Here is a 12,774-nt window from a genome sequence, read left to right on the forward strand (position 1 = left end):
TCAATATATAAGATTTGGTTCCATATCAGAAATGGTTTAGGATATTCAGAGCTATACTTGTACATAGTTTGGCAAACCTTGTTTGATATTTAAATTGTATTGTATTGTATTGTAATGAAATGTTTGGGACCAAGATGGAGGACAGTTTGCTATCCAGACTTCTCTGTATAGCAGGTTGACGTTTATAGTCATGAGTCTTGTCCTAGAGGCATAACTGAGAAATTTCCTCTTAGCTGCAAAGTCAAATTGGGTATATTGTAAAATTAATGAAAACAAAAATGTGCTTTTTGGTCTTAATTTAAGTTTAGGGTTAGCCATTTGCTAGTGTGGTTAAGGTTTGTGTTAGGGTTATAATTAAAATCAGATTTTATGACTTTGTAGCTGTGCCAGCTAGTGACCACTGCAGAGCAGAGCTGCCTCCAGAACAAGATTCATGACGGAAAATGCTAACCTGCATCTTTATACCTATGTCTCTGGTCTAGATATATGCCCTCTTCTCTCAATAATACAGCTCCTGGTCCCACCAACCTGTGATGGGGGAATAGAAATAATCTGAATTAGGGCTGACTACTGCAAGGAATGGATGGATCGATGGATGATAAATAGATGGATGGATGGGTGGGAGGGTGGGTGGGTGAATGGATGGATAGATGCATGGAGGATGAATGGATGGACAAGACAGAGGCAAGAAAGGCTACTTACTTCCTGGATGTCTTCTGACTCCCAGCTTCCTGATCTCGTCATAGACAAAGATTAGAATTCCGTACGGGATTGGAACGAACCACCATTGGCCCCTGTAAGGGGGAGTTACACGCATGAACAAACCAACATGAAAGCCATCAAAACAATGACAGAGAAGATGAATCGACATCCGTTCAAGTCAAACAGAGTGTAACAGTACCTAATGGGCATGAAGTTGAAAATGTTTGGCATCCCTGGGCAGTAGCACAGCAGGTTACCCAGTAACAGCTGGAAGACGATGGCACTCACTAGCACCTTGTTCCTGCACACAAAGGGAAAACACGGAGGATGGTCAAACAATGTTTTATTAGTCCCATCAAGATTGATACTTCCCAAGTTATTTTGTTGTAAGCCTTCTCTGCCACCATCCTTTCATAAACAATACATTTCATAGAGTATATGATTGTTTGTAGGGAGTAAGAGACATTTGTTCCATGCAGTTAACATCCACTGACCTAAAGAAGCCCTGCTGGAAGATGGACAGACGGCGGGTTTTCCTGATCAACACATCAGCAATCTGGCAGATCTCAATACTGATGAAGAAGACAGTGTAGCAGGTGTACTGCTGATACAGACGCTGGGCGTATGTCTGCAGAACAGAGAAGACAGGATATTTTCAACTGGCATTTCCAGGGGTTACAAGTAAGTGACGGCGCTGTAAAGCCACATGCACTTCTCCATTCCTGGCCATAAGACACACACACACGCTTATCCTACAGTAAGCCACCCACACTCAACCACTCCTGGTCATATCTATCCTACAGTAAGCCACACACACTCAACCACTCCTGGTCATATCTATCCTACAGTAAGCCACACACACTCACCACTCCTGGTAATATCTATCCTACAGTAAGCCACACACACTCACCCACTCCTGGCCATGTCTGTCATACAGTAAGCCACACACACTCACCCACTCCTGGCCATGTCTGTCATACAGTGAGCCACACACACTCAGCCACTCCTGGTCATATCTATCCTACAGTAAGCCACACACACTCAACCCCTCCTGACCATATCTATCCTACAGTAAGCCACACACACTCACCCACTCCTGGCCATAGCTGTCCTGCAGGTCCTGCAGATGGACGTCCTCCCAGTGGGACCTGAGCCCCACACACAGCAGGGGATACCAGCCCTCCTGGGCCATCGCTGTAAAGTAGTCTGTGAAACCAGCGAAAGACTGGATCGCTCCTGGAGAATGGGATAGGGGGAGAGATAAACCAAAAGAGAGGGAGGGAGGAGAGAATTGAACATGACATATGTACTAAAAGACTATTTGTAGGTTATCACCTTGAATATTGGTCAATAAATCATTCAGCTTCAAGGATCAATCGGTCTCAAAGGACCTAGTGAAAAAGCAAGGCCTTTTTCATACATTTACATACTACAGGAGCAGACATGAACCCTCACCAATCTGGAAGTAGGAGTAGGCAGCCAGAGATTCGTTCACCAACCGATCCTTACGCGGGTTCCTGGGTTTCAGATGCATAATATCACTCTCTGCCTTCTCATAGGCCAGAGACACAGAGGGAAACTGTAGGATAGAAGAAGGATAATCGGCATCATTCTAGAATGGTCTTATAGTGCAGGGAGATGAGGGGTGAGGAAGAGGAAGAGGAGAAGACTCACAATGTCAGTGGCCAGCTCGATCATGAGGATGGTGATGCAGCCCAATGGCAGAGGAACACTGACAGTGATGTAGATGAGGTAGGGTGTGAGCTCCGGAATGTTCTTGGTCAGTGTGTACGCAATGGACTTCTTCAGGTTGTCAAAGATCAGACGGCCTGGGTGTCAGATATGGTCGAAATCAATCCCTCAATATCAGTATTACTTAGTGTCATGAAGGCTTATCTTTGTGAAACCAAATATTGGTTCACAGGATACATTTCAAATGTAATCAGCCTGTTAAAATGGCTGTTGTTGTGTTTTGTGATTTGCTAAGACACTCTCACTCACCCTGCTCCACCCCTGTGACGATGGAGGCAAAGTTGTCATCCAGCAGAATCATGTCAGCTGCATTCTTAGCTGCATCGGAGCCAGCTATGCCCATGGCAATACCGATGTCTGCCTTTTTCAATGCAGGGGAGTCGTTCACCCCATCGCCTGTCACAGCCACAATGGAGCCCTTAGTGAGAGAATGAGACAGAAAGAGAGGGGGGGAGAGGGTTTGAGAGAGATAACATGACAAAAAAGAAGGGTAAGCCAAACCAAAAACCTCTCTGGAATGCAGTGTGACTAATGACTTGGTATGTGTGTGTGGGGGGAGGAGGGGGGGGCTCACCAGGCGCTGACAGCTCTCCACGATGATGAGTTTCTGCTGGGGGGAGGTGCGGGCGAACACCATTTCAGGGTGACTCCTCAACGCTTCGTCCAGCTCTTCACTGCTCATGTCCTTCAGCTGACCACCACTGATCACACAGGCACGGGCGTCCCTGAAGACCACATAGAATAGATGAGAATATGATAGAACAGAATAGACATGTCAAATCCACTGACAGGGCGTTATTACCTCCAGGAAGTTCTCACTCCTTCTTACGTATACAAACTCTGTATAAATAGTCAAATATGTCACAGGAGATTCATCAACCACAGTGAGAGTCAGAGTCCTAATCCTGCAGACTGTGTTGGTGTTGGGGACCAAAACCCACCTCCTGTTGACCTGCTCCACTGGGATGCGTTTCCTGGTAGCGATGTCCTCTACTGTCTCACTGCCCTCTGTGATGATGCCAACGTTCGCAGCGATGGCTCTGGCCGTGATCGGGTGGTCGCCTGTCACCATGACTACCTGAGTGAGGTCACAGTGGAATGAGTTGATGTTGGTTGACGTGACACAATGAGGGAGACTGTGATGGCCTGTTACATTGTATTAGCTATGTTCTAGGTCTCTCCCCCATTTTACCCTCGTACCCTTATTCCAGCCGTGCGGCATTTCATGACAGCGTCAGGCACAGTGGCGCGGGGCGGGTCGATCATGGAGATGAGTCCAGCGAAACACAAACCAGACGTGGTGAAGTTCATCTCATCGGAGTCAAACTTGTAACCACGAGGGAACTCATTCTCATTCAGATAGATGTGACAGAAACCTGGAGACAAATGTTTGGACAGATTGGAGGGGTTAGTGGGTATTTATGGGCATAAAGAAGAGATAGCATTAAGTGTTGGGGAAGCTACTCTGAAAATATTGTTTACCAAGCTACAATTTAATTCACACTGGAAGAAGTTAAGCTACACTAAAGCCACCATTAAGAAAAACTTAGTTTACTTAACTAAAGTTACTTAGAAAAGTAATTCACATCGTGATATGATAATTTATTACAAAGTAGTTTATCTAAATCTGAAATGTCATAGACTACAAATTGCAAGAACAGATCACTCTGCAGTCAGATGTTAACAAAATGTAGTTCAATTACTAGTTGTATTACATGTAGTTCACTACACCCCAACACTGTCCCTTACCCAGCACTCTCTCCCCCAGGCTCCCCAAGTCCATGTATGCGGTCTGGAAGGCCTCTCTCCACTGTTCATCCAGGGGTAACTCCTGGCCCCTGACCAGGATGGTGGAGCAGCGCTCTAAGATCCTCTCTGGCGCCCCCTTCATCACCAGCAGGTAGCGCAGGTCCATGGGGTCTTCCAACTCATGCACTGACAGCTACTCGCCACCGGTGGGAGAAAGAGTACAATTCAAACACAAATAGCTCATTCTGGTAATGCCATTAAAGTATGCCTAATAGTCACATGACACACCTATACAACATACTGTAGATTATATAACACACTTTCAACTGTCTTGAAATCAGATCAGAAAACCAGGCCTCTTACCTGGAACTTGTTGGTGGAGTTGAATGGTACTTCAACAACCTTTTTGAAGCGTTCCCTGTATTCCATCATGTTCCCTATGGCCAGCTCAGTGAACTTCAGCAGAGCCGTCTCTGAGGCGTCGCCCACCACTATTCTCTGTTGCACATAGGTGCATTGGAATAAAGATAACTCATAAATCATATAGTTTTCATTGATGCTGTGTCTGTGAATGAATGTGTCTGTTGAGGCTGGTGTCTATCAGCTCACCCTAGGAATAGGCAGAGACTCCTGGTTGGGTTTGAAGATGGCCCGGTTACAGAGTCCTGCCACTCTTGCCAACGATCGCCATGTCTCGGATGATTGGTCAAAGCTCTGACCTGATTGGTCCTCTGTGGTGTCTGCGGCATGGATCACATTGTCGAACCACAGGTGGGCCACGGTCATCCTGTTCTGGGTCAGAGTGCCCGTCTTGTCGGAGCAGATGACCGAGGTGGAGCCCAGGGTCTCCACAGCCTCCAGGTTCTTCACCACACAGTTCTTCCTGGCCAGACGCTTGGCCGTCAGCGACAGACACACCTGGGGGGAAAGAGAGGGAGATGGTTGATGAAAACTGCTAATAACCAACTTGATATAGGCCTAGACAGACCAGAGCCTCAGTGTTGACTCACAGTGACAGTAGCTAGTAGCCCCTCAGGTACATAGGCCACCACGATGGCCATGAAGAAGATCATAGCCTCCAGGAAGGCATAGCCGATAAACATGGCCACCACGAAGAAGGTGAAGCCAAAGAAGATGGCCAGCCCAGCAATGATGTCAACAAAGTGCTCAATCTCTATGGCAATTGGCGTCTTCTCATTGCCTACGCCTGACGCCAAGCTGGCAATGCGGCCAATGATGGTGCGGTCACCCGTGTTGATGACCGTTCCTGTGGCCACTCCTGGTAGGGGCCAAGCAGAGAAAAAGGGATTTTAGATTACATTATGAGTGTACTGTTGATGTTTTTGCAAATTTTTGCTGTTATGAGTGTAATGGTTTCTGTGGGAATCTTTTCTGTGTGTGATTTAATAAGGATTGTGTCTGTCAAAGGAGGCTGGTGGTGGAATCAATGGAATGGTACCAATACTACCAAACACATCAAACACATGGAAGCAACATGCTTGACTCGGTTCCATTTTAACCATTAAAATGAGCCCATCTTCCTATAGCTCCTCCCACCAACCTCCTCTGGTGTCTGTCTGTAGTACCTTTCAGGCAGTGGTGGCATTGTGTATGTGTGTGTGTTTATGTGTGTGTGTGTTTATGTGTGTGTTTATGTGTGTGTGTGTGTTATTTATGTGTGTGTGTGTGTGTGTGTGTGTGTGTGTGTGTGTGTTATGTGTGTGTGTGTGTTTATGTGTGTGTGTGTGTGTGTGTGTGTTTTATGTGTGTGTGTGTGTGTGTTATGTGTGTGTGTTTATGTGTGTGTGTGTTTATGTGTGTTGTGTGTGTGTGTGTGTTTATGTGTGTATGTGTGTGTGTGTGTGTTTATGTGTGTGTGTGTGTGTGTGTGTGTGTGTGTGTGTGTGTGTGTGTGTGTGTGTGTTTGTGTGTGTGTGTGTGTGTGTGTGTTTAGTGTGTGTGTGTGTGTTTATGTGTGTATGTGTGTGTGTGTGTGTGTGTTTATGTGTGTATGTGTGTATGTGTGTGTGTGTGTGTTTGTGTGTGTGTGTGTGTGTGTGTGTGTTTATGTGTGTGTGTGTGTGTGTGTAGCATAGATTGGTGGCACCTTAATTGGGGAGGACCGGCTCATCGTCCGGAATAAATGGAACGGTGTCTAACACATTGTTTCCATTTGTTTGATGCTATTCCATTTACTCTATTCCAGCCATTATTATGAGCCGTCCTCCCCTCAGCAGCCTCCTGTGATGTGTCTACCTTCCAGGCAGGTGGTGGAGAAGAAGGCGATGTTCTTAGTCTCTAGGGGGTTCTCGTGGGTACACTCCGGGGTTTTGCTCTGGGGCTCTGACTCTCCTGTCAGGGACGAGTTATCCACCTGGAGAGGATAAGGAGATCAAGGAACTGACAGGGTTATAACATATGAAACCGACCAGGGTTCAATTCTGGGTCTTCTGCATAACCTAACCCTAACGCTAGCTTCATGTCCACACCCTGGGTCAACCTTAAACCTAGCCCTAACCCTAGCTTCATGCCAACACCCCGGGTCAACCTAAAACCTAGCCCTAACCCTAGCTTCATGCCAACACCCCGGGTCAACCTAAAACCTAGCCCTAACCCTAGCTTCATGTCCACACCCCAGGTCAACCTTAAACCTAGCCCTAACCCTAGCTTCATGTCCACACCCCGGGTCAACCTTAAACCTAGCCCTAACCCTAGCTTCATGCCAACACCCCGGGTCAACCTAAAACCTAGCCCTAACCCTAGCTTCATGTCTACACCCCAGGTCAACCTTAAACCTAGCCCTAACCCTAGCTTCATGTCCACACCCCGGGTCAACCTTAAACCTAGCCCTAACCCTAGCTTCATGTCCACACCCCGGGTCAACCTTAAACCTAGCCCTAACCCTAGCTTCATGTCCACACCCCGGGTCAACCTTAAACCTAGCCCTAACCCTAGCTTCATGTCCACACCCGAGTCAACCCTAACCCTAGGTTCATGTCCACATCCCGGATCAACCATAATCCAAGCTTCAAACCTTACTCTAACTATAACCCTAACACTAATCTTAACCTGAATCCTAGCTCTATGTTCACATTCCTGCTCAACCTGCATCAACACCCTTAGCCATTACTTCTAGGTTGAAAGTGTGTTAGTAGTCTATAATGGGAACTGGTGGCCTAGTGTACCTACCTTACAGCCCTGGGCAAAGATGATGCGGATGTCAGCAGGCACGCGGTCACCACCCTTGATCTCCACCAGGTCTCCCACCACCAGGTCCATGGCATTGATCTGGTTCTTCTGCCCGTCACGGATCACCAGGGCTTGCTAGAACAAGATAGATGATTAAACCAAATCCCCGTATTTCAATGATTGATTGCCTTGGATCAGTGCTGTAGTGAGTGGATTATGATCTGTGTTGATGAAAGGAATAGTTTTGTCTTGAAAGTAAACAGTTTCTTACAATAACAAAGTAACTGTTGTATGGGTATTTAGGGCCAGGAGTTTTTCCTGGTCTGGTAACATATTCAGGAAATACTCATGGCCCTAGTTGTAATGTATTTCCCTAGTTATAATGTATTTACTTAGTTCTAATGTATTTCCCTAGTTCTAATGTATTTCCCTAGTTCTAGTGTATTTCCCTAGTTATGTATTTCCCTAGTTATGTATTTCCCTAGTTATAATGTATTTCTCTAGTTATAATGTATTATTTCTCTGGTTATAATGTATTTCTCTAGTTATAATGTATTTCTCTAGTTATAATGTATTTCTCTAGTTATAATGTATTTCTCTAGTTATAATGTATTTCTCTAGTTATAATGTATTATTTCTCTGGTTATAATGTATTTCTCTAGTTATAATGTATTTCTCTAGTTATAATGTATTATTTCTCTAGTTATAATGTATTTCTCTAGTTATAATGTATTTCTCTAGTTATAATGTATTTCTCTAGTTATAATGTATTATTTCTCTAGTTATAATGTATTTCTCTAGTTATAATGTATTATTTCTCTAGTTATAATGTATTTCTCTAGTTATAATGTATTTCTCTAGTTATAATGTATTTCTCTAGTTATAATGTATTATTTCTCTAGTTATAATGTATTTCTCTAGTTATAATGTATTTCTCTAGTTATAATGTATTTCTTTAGTTATAATGTATTTCTTTAGTTATAATGTATTTCTTTAGTTATAATGTATTTCTCTAGTTATAATGTATTTCTCTAGTTATAATGTATTTCCATATCTTTACCTGTGGCACTAGATTTTTGAAGCTGGCGATGATGTTGGTGCTCTTAAACTCTTGGTAGTAACCGAAACAGCCAGTCACCACAACAACAGTGATCAGAGTGATGGCGAGGTACAGCTGTAGACAGGTGTGGTCACAGAGAATTAGTGATGAAACAAACAGTCACAATATGTTGACGCTGTAATACATGTTATTATCGTATGTATTCCCCTTTCTTCATAAAAAGTATTTTCTCTTTCAGCCTCCTACTGCAACTTTAGCCTTTCCTTCACCCTCCTAGTGCAACTTTAGCCTTTCCTTCACGCTCCCAGTGTAACTTTAGCCTTTCCTTCAACCTCCTAGAGTAACTTTAGCCTTTCCTTCACCCTCCGAGTGTAACTTTAGCCTTTCCTTCACACTCCCAGTGCAACTTTAGCCTTTCCTTCACCCTCCTAGTGTAACTTTAGCCTTTCCTTCATCCTCCTAGTGCAACTTTAGCCTTTCCTTCACGCTCCCAGTGTAACTTTAGCCTTTCCTTCACCCTCCTAGTGTAACTTTAGCCTTCCCTTCACCCTCCTAGTGCAACTTTAGCCTTTCCTTCAACCTCCTAGAGTAACTTTAGCCTTTCCTTCAACCTCCTAGTGTAACTTTAGCCTTTCCTTCACCCTCCTAGTGCAACTTTAGCCTTTCCTTCAACCTCCTAGAGTAACTTTAGCCTTTCCTTCACCCTCCTAGTGCAACTTTAGCCTTTCCTTCACGCTCCCAGTGTAACTTTAGCCTTTCCTTCACCCTCCTAGTGTAACTTTAGCCTTTCCTTCACCCTCCTAGTGCAACTTTAGCCTTTCCTTCACGCTCCCAGTGTAACTTTAGCCTTTCCTTCACCCTCCTAGTGTAACTTTAGCCTTTCCTTCACCCTCCGAGTGTAACTTTAGCCCCTCCTTCATCCTCCTAGTGCAACTTTAGCCTTTCCTTCACCCTCCTAGTGTAACTTTAGCCTTTCCTTCAACCTCCTAGTGTAACTTTAGCCTTTCCTTCAACCTCCTAGTGTAACTTTAGCCCCTCCTTCATCCTCCCAGTGTAACTTTAGCCCCTCCTTCACCCTCCTAGTGTAACTTTAGCCCCTCCTTCAAATCCTAGTGTAACTTTAGCCTCTCCTTCATCCTCCCAGTGCAACTTTAGCCTTTCCTTCACGCTCCCAGTGTAAAAGCCTTTCCTTCACCCTCCTAGTGTAACTTTAGCCTTCCCTTCACCCTCCTAGTGTAACTTTAGCCTTAGAAGAAACCTAGAGAGGAACCAGGCCTTCACCCTCCTAGTGTAACTTTAGCCTTTCCTTCACGCTCCCAGTGTAACTTTAGCCTTTCCTTCACCCTCCTAGTGTAACTTTAGCCTTTCCTTCACACTCCCAGTGCAACTTTAGCCCCTTCTTCATCCTCCCAGTGTAACTTTAGCCCCTCCTTCATCCTCCCAGTGCAACTTTAGCCCCTCCTTCATCCTCCCAGTGTAACTTTAGCCTTTCCTTCACGCTCCCAGTGTAACTTTAGCCTTCCCTTCACCCTCCTAGTGTAACTTTAGCCTTTCCTTCACACTCCCAGTGCAACTTTAGCCTTTCCTTCACCCTCCTAGTGTAACTTTAGCCTTTCCTTCACCCTCCTAGTGCAACTTTAGCCTTTCCTTCACGCTCCCAGTGCAACTTTAGCCTTTCCTTCACGCTCCCAGTGTAACTTTAGCCTTTCCTTCATCCTCCCAGTGCAACTTTAGCCCCTCCTTCAACCTCCCAGTGCAACTTTAGCCCCTCCTTCATCCTCCTAGTGTAACTTTAGCCTTTCCTTCACACTCCCAGTACAACTTTAGCCTTTCCTTCACCCTCCTAGTGTAACTTTAGCCTTTCCTTCATCCTCCTAGTGCAACTTTAGCCTTTCCTTCACGCTCCCAGTGTAACTTTAGCCTTTCCTTCACGCTCCTAGTGCAACTTTAGCCTTTCCTTCACGCTCCCAGTGTAACTTTAGCCTTTCCTTCACCCTCCCAGTGTAACTTTAGCCTTTCCTTCACACTCCCAGTGCAACTTTAGCCTTTCCTTCACCCTCCTAGTGTAACTTTAGCCTTTCCTTCATCCTCCTAGTGCAACTTTAGCCTTTCCTTCAACCTCCTAGTGTAACTTTAGCCTTTCCTTCACCCTCCTAGTGCAACTTTAGCCTTTCCTTCACGCTCCCAGTGTAACTTTAGCCTTTCCTTCACCCTCCTAGTGTAACTTTAGCCTTCCCTTCACCCTCCTAGTGTAACTTTAGCCTTTCCTTCACCCTCCTAGTGTAACTTTAGCCTTTCCTTCACCCTCCTAGTGCAACTTTAGCCTTTCCTTCACGCTCCCAGTGTAACTTTAGCCTTTCCTTCAACCTCCTAGTGTAACTTTAGCCTTTCCTTCAACCTCCTAGTGTAACTTTAGCCTTTCCTTCAACCTCCCAGTGTAACTTTAGCCCCTCCTTCATCCTCCTAGTGTAACTTTAGCCTTTCCTTCACCCTCCTAGTGTAACTTTAGCCCCTCCTTCGCCCTCCTAGTGTAACTTTAGCCTCTCCTTCATCCTCCCAGTGCAACTTTAGCCCCTCCTTCACCCTCCTAGTGTAACTTTAGCCTCTCCTTCATCCTCCCAGTGCAACTTTAGCCTTTCCTTCAACCTCCTAGTGTAACTTTAGCCCCTCCTTCATCCTCCCAGTGTAACTTTAGCCCCTCCTTCATCCTCCTAGTGCAACTTTAGCCTCTCCTTCATCCTCCCAGTGTAACTTTAGCTTCTCCCTCAAATCAAAATCTAATTCATTTATATAGCCCTTCTTACATCAGCTGATATATCAAAGTGCTGTACAGAAACCCAGCCTAAAACCCCAAACAGCAAGCAATGCAGGTGTAGAAGCACAGCGGCTAGGAAAAACTCCCTAGAAAGGCCAAAACCTAGGAAGAAACCTAGAGAGGAACCAGGCTATGAGGGGTGGCCAGTCCTCTTCTGGCTGTGCCGGGTGGAGATTATAACACCCTCCTTGTGTAACTTTAGCCCCTTCTTCATCCTCCCAGTGTAACATTAGCCTCTCCCTCACCCTCTCATTGTAACTGTAGCATATCCCTCACCCTCCCAATGTAACTTTAGTCTCTCCTTCACCCTCCCAGTGTAACTTTAGCCCCTTCTTCATCCTCCCAGTGTAACTTTAGCCTCTCCCTCACCCTCTCATTGTAACTGTAGCCTCTCCTTCAACCTCCCAGTGTAACTTTAGCAAACGCTTCAACTCTCTCCTTATCCATCTGTCAACAATCCCTTCCTCACTATTCTAATATTGTTCAACATTCCTGCCCTATAGTCTCCTACTTCACCTCTTCCTCCACCTCCTCCTACCCTTCGTCTCTCCTCCCCCTTTTTCTCTCTCCGCCCCATCATCCTCACATCGTCAAAGCAGCCGAGGGTTCCCCTGGAGAACTCAATGCCGAAAGCAATGAAGCAGATGACGGCTGCCACCCACATCAGACACTGCAGCCCTCCGGCCAGCTGACGGGCAAATTTGACGTACTCTGGTGTCCCTTTGGGGGGCAGCAGTTCGTTGGGGCCGTCCCGCTCCAGAACCTCCGCTGCTTTGCTGGACGTCAGGCCCTGAGGGGATTTAAGGGGGAGGAGGGGGGAGGGAGTGAGAGATTTACTCTATATTAGCAGCAGTCTGTTTCATCACACAGACAGACGGACAGAAACCCCATGGTAGATTAGTTACCTTGGTAACACTGGTGGTATACCTCATCTCTAGCTCTTCTATTGTGATCTCGTGGTCGTCCTGTAAAGATTGACAGACTGTTAAAGCTACAATGTATTTATGCTGCAATTCTGTCCCATTTAATTTAATTTGGCATATTCTCTCCAGCCTCTCTCCTTCTGGTCTTGTGAACCACACTCACAATGTCCATCTCCTTCTTCATGCCCTCTAGTCTATCCTTTTTCTTTATCTTCTTCTTTTTCTTCATCTTGACGTCCACCTCTCCATTCATCTCAAACATGTCGTAAGAGTCCTGGAGACAAAGAGATGACATCCTGTATCATCTCGCTAGGGGGTGAATATACAATATCCTTGATCATTGAAGGAAAATCTAATTTAATTCATGACAATTTGATCAGAGCTTTGATTAATCACACAAATGGGTCACCTACCCCTTTACTCATGGTGGAGGGCCTGCCCAAATCAATTGAAGTCCAACGCTCAGTCCTCTCTCCCCCCGAAATCTTGGAAGCGTCTTTATATCCTCACTAGGGATGTTCCTCACAGTAAAATCACCAACCTCCAGAGCAGGACCAGACTGTTGGCTCAGCTTTATATACTAC

The 12,774-nt window shown here is 45.5% G+C and overlaps 1 protein-coding gene across 1 annotated transcript; it reads right to left on the minus strand.

The window, feature by feature from the left end:
* Positions 1 to 340: 340 nt before the first annotated feature.
* Positions 341 to 12,774, minus strand: LOC112245864 (potassium-transporting ATPase alpha chain 1). The gene is made up of 22 exons (XM_042304852.1): positions 12,604 to 12,774; positions 12,354 to 12,464; positions 12,173 to 12,232; positions 11,854 to 12,057; positions 8,453 to 8,566; positions 7,393 to 7,527; positions 6,460 to 6,577; positions 5,214 to 5,482; positions 4,813 to 5,121; positions 4,567 to 4,701; positions 4,204 to 4,396; positions 3,655 to 3,830; positions 3,396 to 3,532; positions 3,029 to 3,179; positions 2,704 to 2,872; positions 2,377 to 2,531; positions 2,158 to 2,281; positions 1,793 to 1,938; positions 1,197 to 1,330; positions 902 to 1,003; positions 703 to 794; positions 341 to 528 (listed from the first exon to the last, which is right to left on the minus strand). The coding sequence occupies exons 1-22, from the start codon at positions 12,613 to 12,615 to the stop codon at positions 500 to 502; spliced, it is 3,075 nt and encodes a 1,024-aa protein (XP_042160786.1). The 5' UTR covers positions 12,616 to 12,774; the 3' UTR covers positions 341 to 499.

This window comes from Oncorhynchus tshawytscha, linkage group LG23, assembly GCF_018296145.1.
Source record: "Oncorhynchus tshawytscha isolate Ot180627B linkage group LG23, Otsh_v2.0, whole genome shotgun sequence".
NCBI classification, from domain to species: domain Eukaryota; kingdom Metazoa; phylum Chordata; class Actinopteri; order Salmoniformes; family Salmonidae; genus Oncorhynchus; species Oncorhynchus tshawytscha.

Excerpts from the sequence above, each read along its gene's own strand:
- LOC112245864 (XM_042304852.1), bottom strand. Across the intron at positions 5,483-6,459 it reads CTCCACCACCTGCCTGGAAG|GAGTGGCCACAGGAACGGTC; the intron begins GTAGACACATCA and ends GGCCCCTACCAG. Across the intron at positions 2,282-2,376 it reads TCGAGCTGGCCACTGACATT|TTTCCCTCTGTGTCTCTGGC; the intron begins GTGAGTCTTCTC and ends TCTATCCTACAG.